The sequence below is a fragment of the Schistocerca piceifrons genome, chromosome 4 (assembly GCF_021461385.2).
Source record: "Schistocerca piceifrons isolate TAMUIC-IGC-003096 chromosome 4, iqSchPice1.1, whole genome shotgun sequence".
NCBI classification, from domain to species: Eukaryota; Metazoa; Arthropoda; class Insecta; order Orthoptera; family Acrididae; genus Schistocerca; species Schistocerca piceifrons.
The window spans coordinates 499,907,326-499,930,079 of record NC_060141.1 but is presented as its reverse complement, the minus strand read 5'-3'; the positions used below and the strand labels follow the sequence as shown (position 1 = coordinate 499,930,079).

Here is a 22,754-nt window from a genome sequence, read left to right as displayed (position 1 = left end):
AAGAAGAATGAGACGAGGATGAGACAGAATGTTGAGGAGAATGGGGCCCACCAAGAGCATAGTGAAAAAGAAGAATGAGACGAGGATGGCGATACCCGTACCTGCGGCCGAATATGGTGTCGGCGAGGGCGCCGGGCGCGGGGTCGGGCCCCACCTGGAAGGCGTCTGCGAGCGTGCGGAAGACGTGGTCGGCGAGGAGGCTGCGGCCGCGCGCCATGTGCACGCGGCAGACGGGGCAGCGGTCGGCGGCGGCGGGCCGGCAGCGCGGGCACAGCAGGTGTCCGTGCACGCACTGCGACGCGGGCGGCGACACCGTCTCCAGGCACACCGGGCACTCCAGCCCCGCCACGATGCCCGACACCGCGCCGCTCAGCCGCTGCAGCGTCAGCGGCATCGGCCCGCAGCACACCGACTGCAACCGCCCTCCTCACCTCAGCCCACAGCCAATTTCAAATGTACACACAATAACAAAACGTATGAAACTTCCTGGCAGATTAAAACTGTGTGCCGGACCGAGACTCGAACTCGGGACCTTTGCCTTTCGCGGGCAAGTGTTCTACCAACTGAGCTACCCAAGCAAGACTCACGCCCCTTCATCACAGCTTTACTTCTGCCAGTATCTCGTCCCCTACCGTCCAAAATTTACAGAAACTCTCCTGCGAACCCTGCAGAACTAGCACTCCTAAAAGGAAGGAGTTTTAATCTGCCAGGAAATTTCATATCAGCGCACACTCCGCTGCAGATTGAAAATCTCATTCTGGAACCAAAACGTATCCTTGGAATTTCATTGGCTCCGAGGCATACTCGTATATTCATTTGCAATGTGTCCAGGACACCAGTTCAAAAAATCAAATATTTGTTAACTCCCGTGTAATGTCAGTACGTTAAAGAACGTGTCCTCGCTCAAATGCAGGGTCGAATCCGTTGTGGCATACCACTGGTGAGATCGTCAAACCAAATGTGATCCATATCGTCCCTTCTGAATGGTGATGATGGGCAAATGATTGCTCTGAGCACATCTGAGGTTATCAGTCCCCTAGAACTTAGAACTACTTAAACCTTACTAGCCTAAGGACACCAAAAACATCCATGCCCGAGGCAGGATCCGAACCTGCGACTGTAGCGGTCGCGCGGTTTCAGACTGAACCGCCTAGAACCGCTCGGTCACCACGGTCGGCTCTGAATGGTGATTCTGCTTCGATCGAGCAGAGTACGTGGTCGTTGTCGACGTCCAAAACCAGCTCGTCCCAATCGATCCCACACATGTACGATTGGGTTCACGCGTCACGAACACCCACATACGCCACCACCACGGCAGCAGCCCGGCGCCGCACGCGAATATGTGGCGGCGGCGGGGGTTCTTGCTTCACTCGATGGCAGCGCCACCGCTGGACGAGTGTTCCCGGCGGCACGTTGCCACCGAAGCCTCGCTCTCTTGTGCCTTAGTCTTTCTAGGTGGAGGTTCAACTCACAGACTGTTAGGGGTTGTTGTAGGTTGCATGTCATGAGACTCGCTCTGGACTTGTGGTCTCCAATTAATGTTTTTTTATTTTTGTTTTACACTAGTTCCGTAGGACCAAATTGAGGAGCACATCTCCAAGCTCATGGTACGTGTCAGTACACGAAATTACAACATAAAAGTAATAACAGATAAAATAAAATGTTTATGAACCCAAAGAAAAGACAAACCGCAAGTCTACGTAAACGCAATCAACAATATAACACAGGAATCAGCTTAATTTTTCAAGGAACTCCTCGACAGAATAGAAGGAGTGACCCATGAGGAAACTCTTCAGTTTAGATTTGAATACTTGTGGTAGCTTACTGAAAGTTGATGCAGCAGTACACTGCACACCTTTCTGCACAAGAATTAAGGAAGTGCGATCCAAATGCAGATTGGATTTGAGCCTAGTACCAACTGAGTGAAAGGTGCTAATTCATGGGAATAAGCTGATATTCTTAACAGGAAAAGACATCAAACAATGTTTATATATTGAGAGGCCAATGCCAGAATACCAGACCAATGAGCAGGGGCGACAAGAGATATGCGAGCTTACACCACTTATTGTCCGAACCTCCCGTTTCTGAGCCAAAAATATCCTTTGAGAATGGGAAGAATTACTCCAAAAAATATAATACCATAGGTTGTTGATGATGATGATGAGGTCCCATACTCCGAGGAGCGTAGGGGACGATGCGGGAGACCTGCACCGTCGTATTAGGAAAGGTCCTAGCGGAGGTGGTTGTCATTGCCTTCCTCCGACCGTAATGGGGATGAATGATGATGATAAAGACGACAGAAAGGTTATAAGCGAATAAAAATAAGCAAAGCAGCTTACTTTTCGCGTCAGACTATCACTTACTCCAGTTACTGTTCGAATAGTAAAAATGGCAGGATTAAGTCTTTGAACAAGATGCTGAACGTGGGCTTTCCACGACAGTTCACTATCTATCTGAACACATAGAAATTTGAACTGTTCAGTTTCACTAATCATATGCCCAGTCTGTGAAATTAAAACTTCGGATTTTGTTGAATTGTATGTTAGAAACAGTAAAAACTTAGTCTTACTATGATTTAGCATCATATTATGTTTCGTCATGAACTGCACTATTTGAAACAGTGCCAATGTTGCACACAACGTCCTTTACTACCAAACTAGTGTCATCAAAAAACAGAAATATTTTAGAATCACCTGTAATACTAGAGGGCATATCATTTATATAAAAAGCACTGATCCCTGGGGCACCCACCCCCCTCCACCCCCTTGGACCCATGTTCGCTCATGTTTGTATAATTCTGGTGGTCGTCTCACTGCCGTTGTTTATAGCTGTGTGTCGTTGTTAACAAAGAACCGTAGATACTACATCATTTCTGGAGAACCAGGCAGGCTACTCAATTCTAGTGATCCTAAAATGCTGAAAGAACATGTTCACGAGAGCAGTACGACGAGCATGAGAGTTATCTCCCATAAAATGAAATTTCACCAAAATGTTGGCAATACGGTCCGACTATTGATTCCAGAATCTCGTCACTGTACATATAGAGCAATGAGACTGCTCTCAACCACCACAAGAGGAGAACGGTCGTCCTATGTTATGCTACCCCAGAAAATCACTCCACAATCACTTTGTTGCACATGCGGAACACAATCTTCGAGTCGTTCGAGATACCGAGATGTCTCCCAACACGTTGTATGCGATTATCAGGGTACAAGAATGTATACAACACAAGACCCCAATCCTGGGGCAACCTATGTGTATGATTGCTCACCCATCCGCAACGGAGTCCGTGGCCTTGTGGGGTACGACGTGGTGCTTGCCATGGTCGACGGAAATGGAAATTCGCGTCATGCAATCGTCTGCTAATAGTCTGATGCGATATATGAAATCTTGTAGCCTCTTCGAACACCGAATTCAGTCCTGGAGCACTCAACTCACGGTTTCTTTGACTGAAAACTTGTAGCTATCGAGAATCCTGTGCATCCGTCGAACGTGGATGACCTATGTGGTGTAAGTTCTCAACACTGTATGTTAATGGAAACCGTTTCCACGTTTGCATCACATCAATTTGGCTCTGGTGCACACGTCGGGTAACTACCCTAGTCGACAAGCCTTCTGCGCCTAACGTGATCATTGGTCGCGATTGTCCTTCGTGGCATGACGAATGTTCGCTCTACAGTTCCACAGACGTCTTTAATGCCTCCGTTCTGATGCTTTACTTTCAACTGAAACGCTGCAATCAATTCGAAAGCGGCACTCTATCCTAGGCAGCACTCATGGTAATTGTGTGTATGTTTACAAACAACGTCAGGGGTGGTCTTTCGATCGTTATAGGAACACTCACAACAGCAACACGCATGCATGACTTATCAGGGTCATAAAAACTTTTATTGATATGTGTAAATAACAAATACAACGTAACTGTGTGAGATTATGGTAATGGAAGAGGTTTCCCTCAGCTTAAAAGAGTACTGACGGACAATGTGCCAGTCTTCTGTCGGAAACCTTGGCCTGTGGGAAGATTGACTACAGTGAACATCTGCGTTGGCTCTGAGCGTTCTTTGACATCCCAGCAAGAGTAGTTGTACCCAGATATTAGCTCGATGTCGGTTGTGAGAGCCCACCCACCTAAAAAGCTTTGCGTGGTAAGTAAAGACGAAAAGTTACTACTATATCTACTACATCTATATTTTGTGTATCTACTAAATCTATACTTTGTAAGACACTTTACGGTGTGTGGAGAAGGGTGTTTTGTGCACCACTCTCGCTTCACCGATTTCCTGTTCCAGTCGTGCATGCTTTGTGGGAAAAACGATTGCTGGTAAGCCTCCCTTCGACCTCGAATCTCTCTAATTTTACCTTCATGGTCTTTCCCCGAATATACGCAGGAGAAAGCTACACATTGGTTGGCTCTCGGACAGTACAGCACACCCTGATGCAGAACGCCTTTCTTGCAGCGTCTGCCACTGGAATTTGCTAGCATGCCCGTAACGCTTTTGCGCTTACTAAATGAACCTGTAACGAAACGCACTGCTCTTATTTGCGTCTTCTCTGCTTCTGCTATCAGTCCTGTCTGGCAACATTCAAGTATTGGTCAAAGTAGGCTTTTGTAAGTTACCTACTTTGTAGATGAACGACATTCCCGGAGAATTCTTCCAATGAATCTAAGTCTGGCGATTAATGTTGCATGGTCATTCCACTGTAAATCGCTCCACACGTATACTCTTTGATATCTAACGGATGTGACTGCTGGTGTATGAATGGGAACAGGAAGGTCCAGCTGCGGAAGGCTGAGCGCTACCTGTGGTACCGATATGGGCTGAAAGCGCTTAGCGAGAGTTCAGGTATCCTCGTGCAGCCAACGGGAGGAAGAGAATCCACGCAGGCGTGTGCATTGGGAACTTATCAAAAAATTAAGCTTAAGATTCCAAGTTACCAACAGCGATATGGAAATTCCATTTAATAACATACAAAGACATAGTTGCGCATGCAAAATTAAGAACCTCGTTTACTTTATCCCACACTCATTACATAAGAAGTATGTAGTTTTATGTCAAGGGAATACAGACGAAATAAATGATCAGTGATACCATAAATTGCACTTTAGTAATGAGTTACATCCACAATTTCTTGTGGTTTAATTTATCAGTTATGAAAAGATTAGCTCAGTGATGCTGCAAACCATTTATTTAACATTGATAACTGGATGTTTGTATGTAGGGTAAGATCAAATTAACTTGCGTTTCAGCACGTTCATATAAGACGTCATTTACATAAACGGGCCAATAGACTCGAAAATTGCAGATTTTACATTGTGTTAAGGTACGTCGTTAGTGATAGTGCGGCAGGGAGGAAGGCAATAAGAGCGACAGTCAATGGTTAGTTGTGGTAGTGGGGGAACACATGAGATGGGAGCATTGTATGAGAATTGTTCTCTAGGGTTGAAAGGAGACGTCATACAGGAAGCGGTTTGAATGAAGACTTCGTAGAGGTAGACATTACCGACAAATTGATCTTCTTAGTTTCTGGGATGTATACAGCCACATAATTGAAAATGACTATTTTTGAAAGAGAAGTCAGTGTGGGGCTTAGATGTCTCCCTGAACTCTTTAAAGTTTTCGTCAGGTATCGTGGCGAAACGTAGGAAGTGGATATTATTCATTTAATGAATATGAAGCATTGTGTGCATTAGAAGGCAGCTTACGTTGCAGTGTCAACTGTTTTCACCCGTAAAAGGACTTGAGTTACGCTAAAATATAGACGCTTCGATTTGAAACTATAAACTACGATGTTGTATAGTTTAATCAATCATACTGACTCCAACTACTTACATTTATTTTATGCTGTAACTAAAAAACTCGGCAAATAAACTTCATGAACTTAAAAGAAGGGGTCCGTTTTTCATCTGTTCGCGATCGGGCTCTAGATAGTTATTTTCGAGTCAAAGACATTATTTCAAATCTGATCGTGAGCTCAAGTTCCATATCCAGGGTATTAAGTAACAATTTAATTTATAATTTATTTGTTCAACCAATCAATAGACAAATAAAAAATTCATTTTTTACAATTTTTTCCAGAGATGTGCAGTCACTTAAACGTGACGGTTTTTGCTGGAGGGTGTTTTGGACAATGGTTGCGTAGCGTACCCTACAAAGCTTGGACCAGTACTTCCTCGTTTATGGTACTGCCAGCCTCTGCGAACAAATGCAGTAGTCATTATTGAACGGTTTGTGTACTCTAGTTTGCTTTCTGTTGAGTGTTGGTCATTCTCTTCTGATTTTGAAAGGAAAGCAGACGCTAACCTAGGTCTGTTACAGGGTTTGAGTACAACTCCGAAGACCCAAGGAAGTATCGGCGACCACTGTCAGTGCGCGTTGTGCGGCCTGCAAAGTGGAGGCAGGTTTGTTCCCCAGAGCTATCTTCTCCCCTGAGCACTCTTAGTTCTTGTTTGCTTACGTTTGCGGCCTAAGGACAATCGCACTATATATGTGTTTTGTTTATTTGCTTATTTGACTTCCGTTATACACTATTGAATCGTGTCTATATTAACGGAATTAACGGAAAAATCACAGCACCAAAAATTTCGGGAATACATTTGTCTAGGTAACATACTTAAGTGATTAACATTGCAAGATCGCAGGTTAATGCATACTCGAGGTAAGGAACTGCAAATGCGAAAAGCGGGTACATTAGTGACCGCTCTAACTGCCACACTGCTGAATGCAATCATGCAAACGTGCTTGCATTGCGTTGTATAGCTGCTGGATGTCGGTTTGTGGGACGCATTTCCATGCCTGTTACACTTGGTCGGTTAATACATGGACGGTTAATGCTTTTTGTGGATGGCGCCCGAATCGTCATTCGATGATGACTCATATGTGCTCGACTGGAGACAGATCTGCTGATAGAGTGGGCCAAGGTAACATGTCGTCATTCTGTAGAGCATGTTGGGTCACAACAGCAGTGTGCGGGCGAGCGTTATCCTGTTGGAAAACACCTTCTGGGATGCTGCTCATGAATGGCAGCATAACAGGGCGAATCACCATATTGACGTACATATTTGGAATCAGGGTGCGTGGGATAACCACGAGAGTGCTCTTGTTGTCATAGGATATCGCACCCCAGACCATAACTCCTGTTGTATGTTCAGTGTGTCTAGCACGCAAATTGGGTGGTTGCAACCCCTCAAGTGGCCTCCTCGTAACCAACACACAGCCATCACTGGCACCGGAGCAAAACGAGCAGAACCAGCTTTCATCACAAAACACAACAGACCTCCACCCTGCCCACCAATGAGCTCTCGCTTGACATCACTGACGGCGCAAATGACGGTGGTTTGAGGTCAATGGAACGCTTGCTACAGGGCATCTGGCTCGGAACTGTCCTTGAAATATCCGATTTGTAACAGTTCGTTGTGTCTCTGTGATGTCAACTGCTACTCATATTGCTGCTGCAGATGCAGTACGATGCGCCAGAGCCATTAGCCGAACACGGTGATCTTCCACCTCGGTAGTGCCAAGTGAGTCCGGAGCCCTGTCTTCTTGCGACCGTACATTCTCGTGACCACCGCTGCCAGCAATCATATGCAGTGGCTGTCAGTCATGCCTTTCAGCAGTATCGCAGAAGAAACATCCAGCTTCTCGTAGCCTATCACACTACCCCGTTCAAACTCAACGACGAGTTGATAATGGCGTCTTGGTCACCTTAAAGGCATTCTTGACTAACATCAACTCACCACGTCCAGTCTCAAAGGTGACTAACGCTTACGATGGTTACAGCGTATATTTAAAGCAAACCTGATACGCATTCTCATAGTGGTGCTGCTAGCGTCTGTAGTGAGATATGAATAGATATCATCTTTCAGAAGTACGAACACGCCTACCAACTTTCGTTTATGTCGCACAACTCCATCTTGATGTTGCAATTTTTTCCGCCTTGGTATGTAACGGCAGATACATTTCAAGCAACAAGTAACACACAGTACTTCAGGTATATTTAGTTCTTGATGTCCATTGTCGAATAGCGTCAACAGTTAAATACTGAAAACGTCTGAACATAAAAATGTTACAATTTTATACCCTTTTTTGTACCAGCTGCATCTGAAAGACAATATACACTGGCTGAGATATTTTACCGTTGTTGATAGATGCTATAACCATGGCGCCGGCGTCTCGACAATTTGGGCTTCGGAATACTTATAACATGGTTTATGTCTCCAAACGTAGTACAATATCATTAGAAGGTAGGACCATATCAAGGCCTGCTGCGAACTTGTGGCTGGATTTTCGCATAGTATTGTTCTTCAGTCTTTCAGCTCTGCCGACGCCACTACTTACCAGACAGCGAGCGACCTTGTACGAATTATGTTAGATATTTCGCGAAATGTGCCTCTATGGCTAACGGTGATCCATCGTGTATAGACTGCTTAGTCAAGTTAGAATTATATACTAATACCTTCAGCTGCTGACGGGCGTTGATATGTATCAACGGAGACAGGTGAAAATGTGTGGCCCGTCCGGGACTCGAACCCAGGATCTTCTGCTTACATGGCAGACGCTCTATCCTTCTGAGCCACCGAGGGCACAGAGGATAGTGCGACTGCAGGGACCATGTCACGCACGCCTCCCGCGAGACCCACATTCTCACCCTATATGTCCACACACTACATTCGTAGTGTCCCACCCCAACACACTCATTATTCGTGGAAGACATTCTTACCAAGTCCCGTAAGAGTTCGGGTAATATGTGTGCATCCGCACAGAAGAACAAGGTCATGGCCGATTTTGCCAGAACTATATACTTATGTGGATATGACGTCTGTTCTTTCAGACACGTCCGAAAGAGAAAGAACAGACACCATATCCATATAAGCTTAGTCAAGTCGTCTGCTTTTTTATTTCCTTTAATTGCGCAACGGGCTTTAATCTACATGCATGTTACTTTTTTTCGAGCAATTATCACAGTAGCACAACATTTCTGAAGTGACAACTTTTCCGCTTTCTGCTGCAGTTACGGCTAATTTTCCGCTATTGACCGATGTCAGCTATTAGGCCATTTTACAGCGGTTGTTGAGGTGCGTAAGGACAGAACAAGAAGATGTCCACCCACCGGGATATGACGAGCAAACATAAAAATCGCGCCGGCCGAAGTGCCCGTGCGGTTAAAGGCGCTGCAGTCTGGAACCGCAAGACCGCTACTGTCGCAGGTTCGAATCCTGCCTCGGGCATGGATGTTTGTGATGTCCTTAGGTTAGTTAGGTTTAACTAGTTCTAGGTTCTAGGGGACTAATGACCTCAGCAGTTGAGTCCCATAGTGCTCAGAGCCATTTGAACCATTTGAGCCATAAAAATCGCGACAAGAACTCCTGCATACAATTAGAATAAAAACATGCGAAATTCAAAATTTTTCCGGCGTGTACAGTGTCATATTATATTTCGGACGAACTGCCAGATATCGGTGACTTGCTGCACAATACAGGTTGAGCATAAACCTCTCCATTATTGCAAAAATTTATTTCTAATAAACTGTGTTAGACCAGCTATGCGGTTTGTTGCAAATGGTAGCTTAACTCGTCAAGTTTTTTATTCATACACTTTCACATGTAACACAGTTGTTGGATCGTTCTTTTTCGCTGAGCCTGGACATGTCGGAACCTTACGTTACACCTGAGATACAGGAATTTCAAAAATATCTAATGTTTCAATAAGGTGGCGCATTGCCACACTGAGGTTTATTTCTTCTCCAGCTCTTGGATGGAACCATTCCGGACAGATGGATCGGTCAAGATGGTTCAACATCATGGCCGGAACATTTACGCCCCTTGACTTTTTTGTAGGGGTTCCTTAAGAGTAAAGTGTTCGCTTCGAAGTCCGTATCAATGCATTTCGAAATGCTAGTACTAGATAATAATGATTTTCATTTATACTTTATGGATGAGTGTGGTGATAAAGTGTATTTATTTGTACTTCTCGTTACGATCATCTTGTGCCATTTGAATTGCAACCCAAATATGTTACTCACATTCTGCTCGGTTTTTGCTCTCATCCGTAATGTTGAGTGAGGTAAATGATTCCATATTTGTATTTGTTTCACATGAAACACAATCTGGTTTCGTCACATGGTATTCTGTGGCATCACGTCTATTTATTACTGCTTACGAATCCGTATGTTAACTGCTCGACTTAAATCCACTGTATGTTCATTATATTGCTCATATTCAACGTTATTTTTATTACTATCTGTTTTTCTTCATCTCGCATTTAATGAGGTCTGCCGAAACTTAACTATTTAGTACCTATTAACAACGTATGAAAACATTGGCGTAACTACTGTCGCATTTTTAACGTTTGTAAGAAAGCATGCTGTAACCACCAATACAGCCTGGAACCACGCGACCGCTTCGGTCGCAGGTTCGAATCCTGCCTCGGGCATGGATGTGTGTGATGTCCTTAGGTTAGTTAGGTTTAAGTAGTTCTAAGTTCTAGGGGACTGATGACCTCAGAAGTTACGTCCCATAGTGCTCAGAGCCATTTGAACCATTTGTAACCACCAAGAGTACCAAACATAGGGCCTACTCATCTATATCTACATCCATACTGTGCAAGACACTATAAAATGCGTGGCACTCAGAGGCAAGAAGCAACACCATTCGAAGCAGAATTACATACTCTCTCCGTGGCAAGATATAATAAAGCTGAATACCAATACTATCAAAACCTGCTAACATGGAATTCTCCATTAAATGCGAGAAAGTATGGATAACAGATGCAAACAAAAATAACGAAGAATGCGAACATTATACATACAATGCCTTTGAATCGAGCAGTTCACGCCCAGATTCGTATTCAATAACTCATGCACGTTAAGTCCGCAGAACACCATGTAACGAAACCAGCTTCTGTTTTATATGAAACAAAAACAAATTTGGAATCATTGACCCCGCCCAACATTACGGATGCGACAAGAACGCAATCAAAATAATAAGTAAGTGAGATGGTGGATTGATTAAACTTGCAGCGCTCCAAGTGGCGTGGGAGCGAACCAAGGGAGTGTCCCTATGTGGGTTTCATCCCCTGCGTATACTGGGGAAGGTACGTTGAGCTCCCTTATTTAAGACCACGCTGGCACATGTGTGTACTCAGTTGTCACTGCGCATTTGTTGTTTGAGCACATCTGTAATAAAGGCAGGTAACTTGACTGTTACCTTAAGAAAAAGATACACGCAATTTGCTGCATCGAAAACAATTCCGCACAACAGTTCGTGACTATTTTGCCGATTTCGGGAAAACGTAACGACAAAATGTAGTATTTAAGAAGCGGGCAGAAGTTCGTTTCTGATTGCACTATCTGGCTGTTGCAGGACAAGCAGCTGGAAGTGGGTGGAACCGCTGAGTCAGGCGCTGCAGCGCAGCTCAAAGTGCACACGTCCGGCCGTTGCGGCCCGTCAGTGCTGACTAATGAAAAACAGCGTACAAAGACACTTTGAGAGTAACAGCAGAAATAAGAACACTTCCGTGTCTGAATTGTTTTCTGTGCTGTTCCACGAAATTTTCGGGATAACTGCAGGATGTCAATAACTTGCTGGTACGATATTTCGGCACAGAATCTTCTAACCATCTGCAGGAGTGTACTGGCGAATGTATACTGAGCACTGCTATTTAAGACCCGATGCGGCTTGCATGATGTACTCACAAGGGAAACTTCCAATCGCTCCCCCCCCCCCCCTCCCTCATATTTAGTGGTAAGGAGGCCCATTGGATAGCCCGCCAAAAACTGAACACAGATCAAGCATGAAAACAGGAAGAAGGTCGTCACAGAATATGAGTCATGTGGTAAGAATATATTACCGTCGCAAGTAAATGCGATGAATAGTGACAACAGGCGAGATGCTGCATAGATCTCTCACAGAAATGAAAACAACTTATAAACGGGTGTGAACTATGTTATAACGAAGGAATTCAAGAGTCAGAACTTCCAAAACGGAACGCAAGAGGCATAAAATGTGGTATCTGTGTAGAACAAACATGAAGTACGTAAGTCTGGAGGTCCCTCCATTACATGTCGCTGTTGGAAACTGACATTACGCCGCGACACGTACACAAATTTGAATCCAGCGAACAGACACGTCAATGACCGGACGGAAACTTCGTAATTTTGCGAAAAAAAAAAAGAAGTTTGTACCGAGAGCAATTTGAACCCGGATCTCCCCCTTCGCAGTCCAACACAGTGACCACACAACCACGACACGAGCGTGATTCACGCGCCTCAACATTGCGTAGATTAATTTTCGACTGTTCACTGTTTCTGTGCCGGCCGCGGTGGTCTAGCGGTTCAGGCGCTCAGTCCGGAACCGCGCGACTGCTACGGTCGCAGGTTCGAATCCTGCCTCGGGCATGGATGTGTGTGATGTCCTTAGGTTAGTTAGGTTTAAGTAGTTCTAAGTTCTAGGGGACTGATGACCACAGATGTTAAGTCCCATAGTGCTCAGAGCCATTTGAACCATTTTGAACTGTTTCTGTTTTTCTTCTTTTTTCCACAGTTCAGTACGCCTTCTTCCTGTTTTCAGGCATGATCTGTGTTCAGTTTTTGACAGGCAACTTATGACTACGTCTGAGAGGAGAGCAATGGGGAGTTTCCTCTGTGAGTTGCCTGTGTTACCTGAACGCACGCACTTCTTCTGCAAGCCTGTTCGTGCTCAGTGGGCTCTCCGTGGTGGAAGCTCGCCTCATGATCGAGCATCTTCACACGGTAAAATCACATAACGACGCCAGCTGCGCGGAGCATCAAGTTTTTCCATCACAGAATCCATCCAGCATTAACTGGAAACCATTTCTAGATGTCTTAGTCTGGGGATGGGACACTTGGGCATTCGGTATTTCAAAATGTTCAAATGTGTGTGAATTCCTAAGGGACCAAACTGCTGAGGTCATCGGTCCCTAGACTTACACACTACTTAACCTAACTTAACGCTAAGGACAACACTCACACCCAGGCCCGAGGGAGGACTCAAACCTCCGTCGGGAGGAGCCACACGATTAGTGACATGGCGCCTCTAACCACGCGACCACTCCACGCGGCTTCGGTATTTCGAAAGCTCACTCACATAGATCTATATTTACAAGCAACTAGTTGCCACTATCCGGATAAAACAGTAGGCGTTCCGAAGACGTTGATTCACAGACCCACACCTTCTTGGGTGCCGATATTCTGCAAGCAATACCTCCAAACTGTGTTTCTAGAAAATGGATATTTGCCTCAACAGATACAGAGAGCGCTATGGACTTACGAATGGCAGCATAAGCCATAGAATGAGGCCTTCAAGACGACAGCTTGCATGCCATATACTGGAAATGTTTCTGCGTAAAAATAGGGTTAAAATTATCTTTCGTCCTCCATCAAAATTCTCTGTGCTTCTGTGACCGGTCAAAGACGACTCAGAGCAGCGCAGGGCAGCTGGTTATAGGATTCTGTGCAAGTATGGCAAATGTTATGTAGGGCTAAAGATTAGAATTGCTTAGGGGCGCATCGTGAAACACCAGTCGCATACTCGCCTTTTCCAAGTCAGCAAATTCACTTTCACTGAACACCGTTCTTCTACCGATCACTCTACGAAATACAACGAAACATACATTATGCCTCATATTTCGGATTTTTGACTCCATTATCAACGAATCAGTGGAAATGTGCCTGTCTGAAATAGATACTGTCTTCCTACTTTTCAGAGATGAGTGACAACAGTTCTCTCTAAATGCGTGTAAATATAAGATACGCCTATAACATAGAGAAAGAAGCTCATAGTTTCGCATTACGAGATTAGTGGTTAAAATTTTGAGCCTGTCACATCGTATAAGTATTTCGCGGCGATACTGAGAAGTGATACTGGATACCAGGGAAGACAAATGGAAAACTTAGATTTATCGGAAATCGTTTGGGAAGTTACATATAAGATGCTGGTGCGACCAACTACGGCGAATTGTTCCAGTTCTTGAAGTCCTTGTTAAGTGGACACGACAACAGCCATCGAACAAATATACAGAGCTGTGGTAAGACCCTACCAGGTCGGTACAGCCCACACGAAAATGCAACACCAATGCACTGGCAACTTAGTAAACGCGATCCCTTGGATGAAAGGTGACGTAGTTTTCGCAAAACACTGTTGGGTAAATTTAGAGAACATATATTCGAAGAAGACTGTGCGAGCATTATGATACCAGCAACTTATATCTCGCGTGGGGATTATGAGAATAAGACAAATGAGGTTAGAGCACTTATAGAGGCACGTAGACAGTCGTCTGTTTCCGTCTATTATCAGTTCTTAATAAACCACATTTTCAAATTTGACTAAAAGGTTTAAAATAATTTTTCCCAGCCCCACACATATTCCTAACCCCATTCCAATAGTCATGAAAATTTGTGATTGTGAATTTTTAATAGCTATGAAAATACTGGTAAGATTTAAATAGTGAGGCGGATGCGATAAATAAAAGTAAAGAGGTGAACAGTTCATACATAAATTATTCACTGAAGCGCCAAAGAAAAACTGGTATAGGCATGCGTATTCAAATGCAGAGTTATGTAAACAGGCCGGCCACGGTGGCCGTGCGGTTCTAGGCGCTTCAGTCCGGAACCGCGAGACTGCTACGGTCGCAGGTTCGAATCCTGCCTCGGGCATGGATGTTTGTGATGTCCTTAGGTTAGTTAGGTTTAAGTAGTTCTAAGTTCTATGGGACTGGTGTACCTAAGATGTTAAGTCCCATAGTGCTGAGAGCCATATGTAAACAGGCAGAATAGGGCGCTGCGGTCGGCAACGCCTATGTAAGACAACAAGTGTCTGGGGCAGTTGTTAGATCGGTTACTGCTGTTACAATGGCAGGTTATCGAGTTTGAAGAGAGTTTTAACGTAATGTTATAGTCGGCGCAGGAGCATTGGCACACGGCATCTCCGAGGTAGCGATGAAGTGTGGATATTCCCATACGACTGTTTCTTTTCGCAAACCATTCGCGAGTAGAACGGGAAAATGGCAATAGTACACAAAGTACACTCCATCACACGCCGTGCAAAAAAAGCGAGTTAATATTGTGTCGTCAGGCAGTTCCGAGAAATGTTGGAAGTTTCAATTCTCTGGCGCATCGGGAAGTTAATTTAAAATGAATTGCAAAACTGATTTCAATGATACATATCCGTAATTCAGCGGATTACTTCTATTTCTCTTCTTGTCTAATGGTGTGGCCTGTGCAATGTACGAGTTCTTAGGTACGGAAATTTCGTTACGTCCTTATTTTTCCATTAGTAGGATTTCGCCAATTCTTTCATGAGATTGAGTTTATAAAATTCTTCCAAATCGATCGAACTCACTGTTCTCAGACTGAATCCCAAGTGAAAAGGAATTAAAGACATTAGCTGCCAGTAGGCTTGATTTATATCAATGGGGCCAGCTGAAAATTTGTCCTGGGCCAGGATTCGATTCCCGGGTTCGATTCCCGGCGGGGTCAGGGATTTTCTCTGCTTCGTGATGACTGGGTGTTGTGTGACGTCCTTCGGTTAGTTAGGTTGAAGTAGTTCTAAGTTCTAGGGGACTGATGACCATAGATGTCAAGTCCCATAGTGCTCAGAACCATTTTTTGAACCAGGATTCGAACCGGATCTTCCGGTTACTAGGCAGATGTGCTGACCACAAAGCCAACTGGACGCAGTGGTGACTACAACAGCACAGACTACCCTAGCACGCCTCCCGTCAGACACAACTTCTCAGCTGATACCACACACACTACTGATGTAGTGCCCCAGCTCATTAGCCTCATTACTCGCGACATCTCGCCGACTCCAGTAAGAGTTTGAGCTTGGTGTGCATCTGCACTGAAGAGATTGTTGGCCGTCTCTGTTTATACATACATACACTGGAGAGCCAAAGATATTGGTACACCTGTCTAATATCGTGTAGGACCCATGTGGCACGCAGAAGTACCGCAACACGACGTGGCAAGGACTCGATTAATGTCTAAAGTAGCGCTGGGGGGATTTGACACCACGAATCCTGCAGCGCTGTCCATAAATCCGTAAGAGTACGAGTGGGTGATCTCTTCTTAACAGCACGTTGCAAGGCACATCAGATATGCTCAGTAACCTTCATGTCTGGGGAGTTTGGTGGCTAGCGGAAGCGTTTAAACTCAGAAGAGTGTTCCTGGAGCCACTCTGTAGCGATTCTTGACGTACGTGGTGTCACATTGTCCTCCTGGAATTCCCCAAGTCCGTCGGAATACACAATGGACATGAATGGATGCAGGTGATCAGACAGGATGCTTACGTACGTGTCACCTGTCAGCGTCTTCTCTAGACGTATCAGGGGTGCCATGTCACACCAATTGCACACGCCCCACACCATTACAGAGCCTCCAGCAGCTCGAACAGTCCCCTTCTGACATGCAAGGTCCATGGATTCATGAGGCTGCCTTTATACACGTACCCGTCCGTCCGCTCGATACAACTTGAAGCAACACTCGTCCGTCCAAAGAAAATGTTTCCACCTATCAACAGTCCAATGTGTTGTCGGACCCGGGAAGGCGTAAAGTTTTGTGTCGTGCAGTCATCAAGGGTACACGAGTAGGCCATTGGCTTAGAAAGTCGATATCGATGATGTTTCCTTGAATGGTTCGCATTTTGACACTTACTGATGGCCCAGCATTGAAATATGCAGCAACATGTGGAAGGGCTGGATTTCTGTCACGCTGAACGATTCTCTTCAGTCGTCGTTGGTCCCGTTCTGACAGGATCTAATTCCGGCCGCAGCGATATCTGAGATTTGATGTTTTACCGGATTCCTTATATTCACTGTACACTCATGAAATGGTCGTACGGGAAAATCCTCACTTCGTCGCTACCTCGGAGATGCTTTGTCCCATTGCTCGTGCGCCGACCATAACACCACGTTTAAACTCCCTTAAGTCCTGATAACCTGCCATTGTAGCAGCATTAACCGATCTAAGAACTGCGCCTGGTATTTGTTGTCCTATATAGGCGTTCCCGACCGCAGTGCCGTATTCTGACTGTTTGCATAGCTTTGTATTTGAATACGCGTGCCTCTCTCTTTTACATGTCCGGAAGAAGAGACGCCATATACAGGGTGGTCCATTGATAATGAACGGACTAAATATCTCACAAAATAAGCAAAGAACGAAACTCGTCCGGCTTGAAGGGGGAAACCAGATGGCGCTATGGTTGGCCCGCTAGATGGCGCTGCCATAGGTCAAACGGATATCAACTGCGTTTTTTTAAAAATAGGAACCCCCATTTTTTAATACATGTTCGTGTAGTACGTAAAGAAATATGAATGTTTTAGTTGGACAACTTTTTTTGCTTTGCGATAGATGGCGCTGCAATAGTCACACACGAATAAGTACTTGGTATCAAGGAACATACCACCAGAGCGGACGGTATTTGCTTCGTGATACATTACCCATGTTAAAATGGACCTTTTACCAACTGCGGAAAAAGTCGATACCGTGCTGATTTATGGCTACTGTGATCAAAATGCCCAACGGGCGTGTGCTATGTATGCTGCTCGGTATCCTGGGCGACATCATCCAAGTGTCCGGACTGTTTGCCGGATAGTTACGTCATTTAAAGAAACGGGAAGTGTTCAGCCACATGTGAAACGTCAACCACGACCTGCAACAAATGATGATGCCCAATTAGGTGTTTTAGCTGCTGTCGCGGCTGATCCGCACATCAGTAGCAGCCAAATTGCCCGAGAATCGGGAATCTCAGCCGCGCGGATTAGCCGAGCGGTCTGAGGCGTTGCAGTCATGGACTGTACCGCTGGTCCCGGCGGAGGTTCGAGTCCTCTCTCGGGCATGGGTGTGTGTGTTTGTCCTTAGGATAATTTAGGTTAAGTGGTGTGTAAGCTTAGGGACTGATGACCTTAGCAGTTAAGTCCCATTAGATTTCACACACATTTGAAAATTTTTTCGGGAATTTCAAAAACGTGAGTGCTGGGAATGCTACATCAACATCGATTGCACCCGTACCGTATTTCTATGCACAAGGAATTGCATGGCGACGACTTTGAACGTCGTGTACAGTTCTGCCACTGGGCACAAGAGAAATTTCGGGACGATGACAGATTTTTTGCACGCGTTCTATTTAGCGACGAAGCGTCATTCACCAACAGCGGTAACATAAACCGGCATAATATGCACTATTCGGCAACGGAAAATCCACGATGGCTGCGACAAGTGGAACATCAGCGACCTTGGCGAGTTAATGTACGGTACGGCATTGTGGGAGGAAGGATAATTGGCCCACATTTTGTCGATGGCAATCTAAATGGTGCAATGTATGCTCATTAACTACGTGATGTTCTACCGATGTTACTACAATACGTTTCACTGCATGACAGAATGGCGATGTACTTCCAACATGATCGATGTCCGGCACATAGCTCGCGTGCGGTTGAAGCGATATTGAATAGCATATTTCATGACAGGTGGATTGGTCGTCGAAGCACCAAACCATGGCCCGCACGTTCACCGGATCTGACGTCCCCGGATTTCTTTCTGTGGGGAAAGTTGAAGGATATTTACTATCGTGATCCACCGACAACGCCTGACAACATGCGTCAGCGCATTGTCAATGCATGTGCGAACTTTACGGAAGGCGAACTACTCGCTGTCGAGAGGAATGTCGTTACACGTATTGCCAAATGCATTGAGGTTGACGGACATCATTTTGAGCATTTATTACGTTAATGTGGTATTTATAGGTAATCACGCTGTAACAGCATGCGTTCTCACAAATGATAAGTTCAGAAAGGGACACGTATCACAGTGGAACAACCGAAATAAAAGGTTGAAACGTACCTACGTTCTGTATTTTAATTTAAGAAATCTACCTGTTACCAACTGTTCGTCTAAAATTGTGAGCCATATGTTTGTGACTATTACAGCGCTATCTATCACAAAGCGAAAAAAGTGGTCCAACTAAAACATTCATATTTCTTTACGTACTAGACGAATATGTAATAAAAATGGGGGTTCCTATTTAAAAAAACGCAGTTGATATCTGTTTGACCTATGGCAGCGCCATCTAGCAGGCCAACCATAGCGCCATCTGGTTTCCCCCTTCAAGCTAGACAAGTTTCGTTCTTTGTAGTTTTTTCGTTTGACCCTTATTTCGTGAGATATTTGGCCCGGTTACGATCAATGGACCACCCTGTATACAGGGCGGAGCAAATAAAAGTGGCCTGGAGGAGTGGATATGACTGAATGTGAATGTATGCACATAACCACATCCCTTGATGCCCATACCTCATGTACACCCGCTACGTCATCCACTTTGGAGTACATTTACACAACCTTCACGCCTGACGGAGTTGTTACCAGACGTCAGTCTGGTCTCGGCCGTGGCTGGTCACCCAGTCACCTGATCCGTCAGTGTGCGATTAAATTTATGTGGGGAGCCCTCAAGTCTAAGGTTATCGCAACAACCTTCATTGTCTTCGAGAACTGCAACAACATTTCGGACAAGGCTGCAGCAATTCCAGCAGTGCGGCTTCGATCCGCCTTCAGCAACTTGCTGCCCAGGGACCAAAAGAATCGAGAGATGAATGGTGGTCACTTTCAACATCAGCTATAATATGTTTAGTACTGTATTTACTTTCCTCTGTTTTGTTTGTTTGTACCCTAGAACAGATCAGTGAAAGACCTAAGTCGAAACAAGGCCCCGGGAGTAGACAACATTCGATTAGAATTACTGATAGCCTTGGGAGAGCCAGCCCTGACAATACTCTACCATCTGGTGAGCAAGATGTATGAGACAGGCGAAATACCCTCTGACTTCAAGATGAAAATAGTAATTCCAATCCCAAAAGAATGCAGGTATTGACAGATGTGAAAATGACAGAACTATCAGTTTAATAAGTCACGGCTGCAAAATACTAATACGAATTGTTTACAGACGAATGGAAAAACTGGTAGAAGCCGACCTCGGGGAAGATCGGTTTGGATTCCATAGAAATGTTGGAACAGGGGAGGCAATACTGACCCTACGACTTGTCTTAGAAAACAGATTAAGGAAAGGCAAACCTATGTTTCTAGCATTTGTAGACTTAGAGAAAGATTTGATAATGTTGACTGGAATACTCTCTTTCAAATTGTGAAGGTGGAAAGGATAAAATACAGGGAGCGAAACGCTATTTACAATTTGTACAGAAACCAGATGGCAGTTATAAGAGTCGAGGAGCATGAAAGGGAAGCAGTGGTTGGGAAGGGAGTCAGACAGGGTTGTAGCCTATCCCCGACGTTATTCAATCTGTATATTGAGCAAGCAGTAAAGGAAACAAAAGAAAAATTCAGAGTAGGAATTAAAATCCATGGAGAAGAAATAAAAACTTTGAGGTTCGCCGATGACATTGTAATTCTGTCAGAGACAGCAAAGGACCTGGAAGAGCAGTTGAATGGAATGGACAGTGTCTTGAAAGGAGGATATAAGATGAACACCAACAAAAGCAAAACGGGGATAATGGAATGTAGTCGAGTTAACTTGAATGATGCTGAGGGAATTAGATTAGGAAATGAGGCACTTAAAGTAGTAAAGGAGTTTTGCTATTTGGGGAGCAAAATAACTGATGATGGTCGAAGTAGAGAGGATATAAAATGTAGACTGGCAATGGCGAGGAAAGCCTTTCTGAAGAAGAGAAAATTGTTAACATCGAGTATAGGTTTTAGTGTCAGGAAGTCATTTCTGAAAGTATTTGTATGGAGTGTAGCTATGTATCGAAGCGAAACATGGAGAATAAATACACTCCTGGAAATTGAAATAAGAACACCGTGAATTCATTGTCCCAGGAAGCGGAAACTTTATTGACACATTCCTGGGGTCAGATACATCACATGATCACACTGACAGAACCACAGGCACATAGACACAGGCAACAGAGCATGCACAATGTCGGCACTAATACAGTGTATATCCACCTTTCGCAGCAATGCAGGCTGCTATTCTCCCATGGAGACGATCGTAGAGATGCTGGATGTAGTCCTGTGGAACGGCTTGCCATGCCATTTCCACCTGGCACCTCAGTTGGACCAGCGTTCGTGCTGGACGTGCAGACTGCGTGAGACGACGCTTCATCCAGTCCCAAACATGCTCAATGGGGGACAGATCTGGAGATCTTGCTGGCCAGGGTAGTTGACTTAGACCTTCTAGAGCACGTTGGGTGGCACGGGATACATGCGGACGTGCATTGTCCTGTTGGAACAGCAAGTTCCCTTGCCGGTCTAGGAATGGTAGAACGATGGGTTCGATGACGGTTTGGATGTACCGTGCACTATTCAGTGTCCCCTCGACGATCACCAGTGGTGTACGGCCAGTGTAGGTGATTGCTCCCCACACCATGATGCCGGGTGTTGGCCCTGTGTGCCTCGGTCGTATGCAGTCCTGATTGTGGCGCTCACCTGCACGGCGCCAAACACGCATACGACCATCATTGGCACCAAGGCAGAAGCGACTCTCATCGCTGAAGACGACACGTCTCCATTCGTCCCTCCATTCACGCCTGTCGCGACACCACTGGAGGCGGGCTGCACGATGTTGGGGCGTGAGCGGAAGACGGCCTAACGGTGTGCGGGACCGTAGCCCAGCTTCATGGAGACGGTTGCGAATGGTCCTCGCCGATACCCCAGGAGCAACAGTGTCCCTAATTTGCTGGGAAGTGGCGGTGCGGTCCCCTACGGCACTGCGTAGGATCCTACGGTCTTGGCGTGCATCCGTGCGTCGCTGCGGTCCGGTCCCAGGTCGACGGGCACGTGCACCTTCCGCCGACCACTGGCGACAACATCGATGTACTGTGGAGACCTCACGCCCCACGTGTTGAGCAATTCGGCGGTACGTCCACCCGGCCTCCCGCATGCCCACTATACGCCCTCGCTCAAAGTCCGTCAACTGCACATACGGTTCACGTCCACGCTGTCGCGGCATGCTACCAGTGTTAAAGACTACGATGGAGCTCCGTATGCCACGGAAAACTGGCTGACACTGACGGCGGCGGTGCACAAATGCTGCGCAGCTAGCGCCATTCGACGGCCAACACCGCGGTTCCTGGTGTGTCCGCTGTGCCGTGCGTGTGATCATTTCTTGTACAGCCCTCTCGCAGTGTCCGGAGCAAGTATGGTGGGTCTGACTCACCGGTGTCAATGTGTTCTTTTTTCCATTTCCAGGAGTGTAGTTTGGACAAGAAGAGAATAGAAGCTTTCGAAATGTGGTGCTACAGAAGAATGCTGAAGATTACAGACGACTGTGCCGCTAAAGCGGAGTCATTGAACGCAGTTTTCCGAAATTCCTTCACCTGGGAAGACGAGTGGAATATTCCAGAATTTGAAACACGAACAGCTGCTAGCATGAGTTTCTTAGAAGTAGATACCTTAGGGTTTGCGAAACAACTCAAATCGCTTGATATGGGCAAGTTTTCGGGTCCAGATTGTATACCGATTAGGTTCCTTTCAGATTACGCTGATACGATAGCTCCCTACTTAGCAATCTTATACAACCGCTCGCTCACCGATAGATCTGTACCTACAGATTGGAAAATTGCGCAGGTCGCACCAGTGTTTAAGAAGGAGTAATCCATCGAACTACAGACCTATATCATTGACGTCGGTTTGCAGTAGGGTTTTGGAGCATATACTGTATTCAAACATTATGAATCACCTCGAAGGGAAGGATCTTTTGATACGTAATCAGCATGGTTTCAGAAAACATC

The 22,754-nt window shown here is 45.4% G+C and overlaps 1 protein-coding gene across 1 annotated transcript in view; it reads right to left on the bottom strand.

Moving 5' to 3' along the window:
* LOC124795947 overlaps positions 1–22,754 on the bottom strand; it is a 120,009-nt gene that overhangs the window by 35,650 nt on the left and 61,605 nt on the right. The window contains exon 3 of the mRNA XM_047260027.1: positions 102–412. Coding sequence (XP_047115983.1) covers positions 102–412 — 311 coding nt within the window. The remainder of the gene's footprint in view (positions 1–101; positions 413–22,754) is intronic.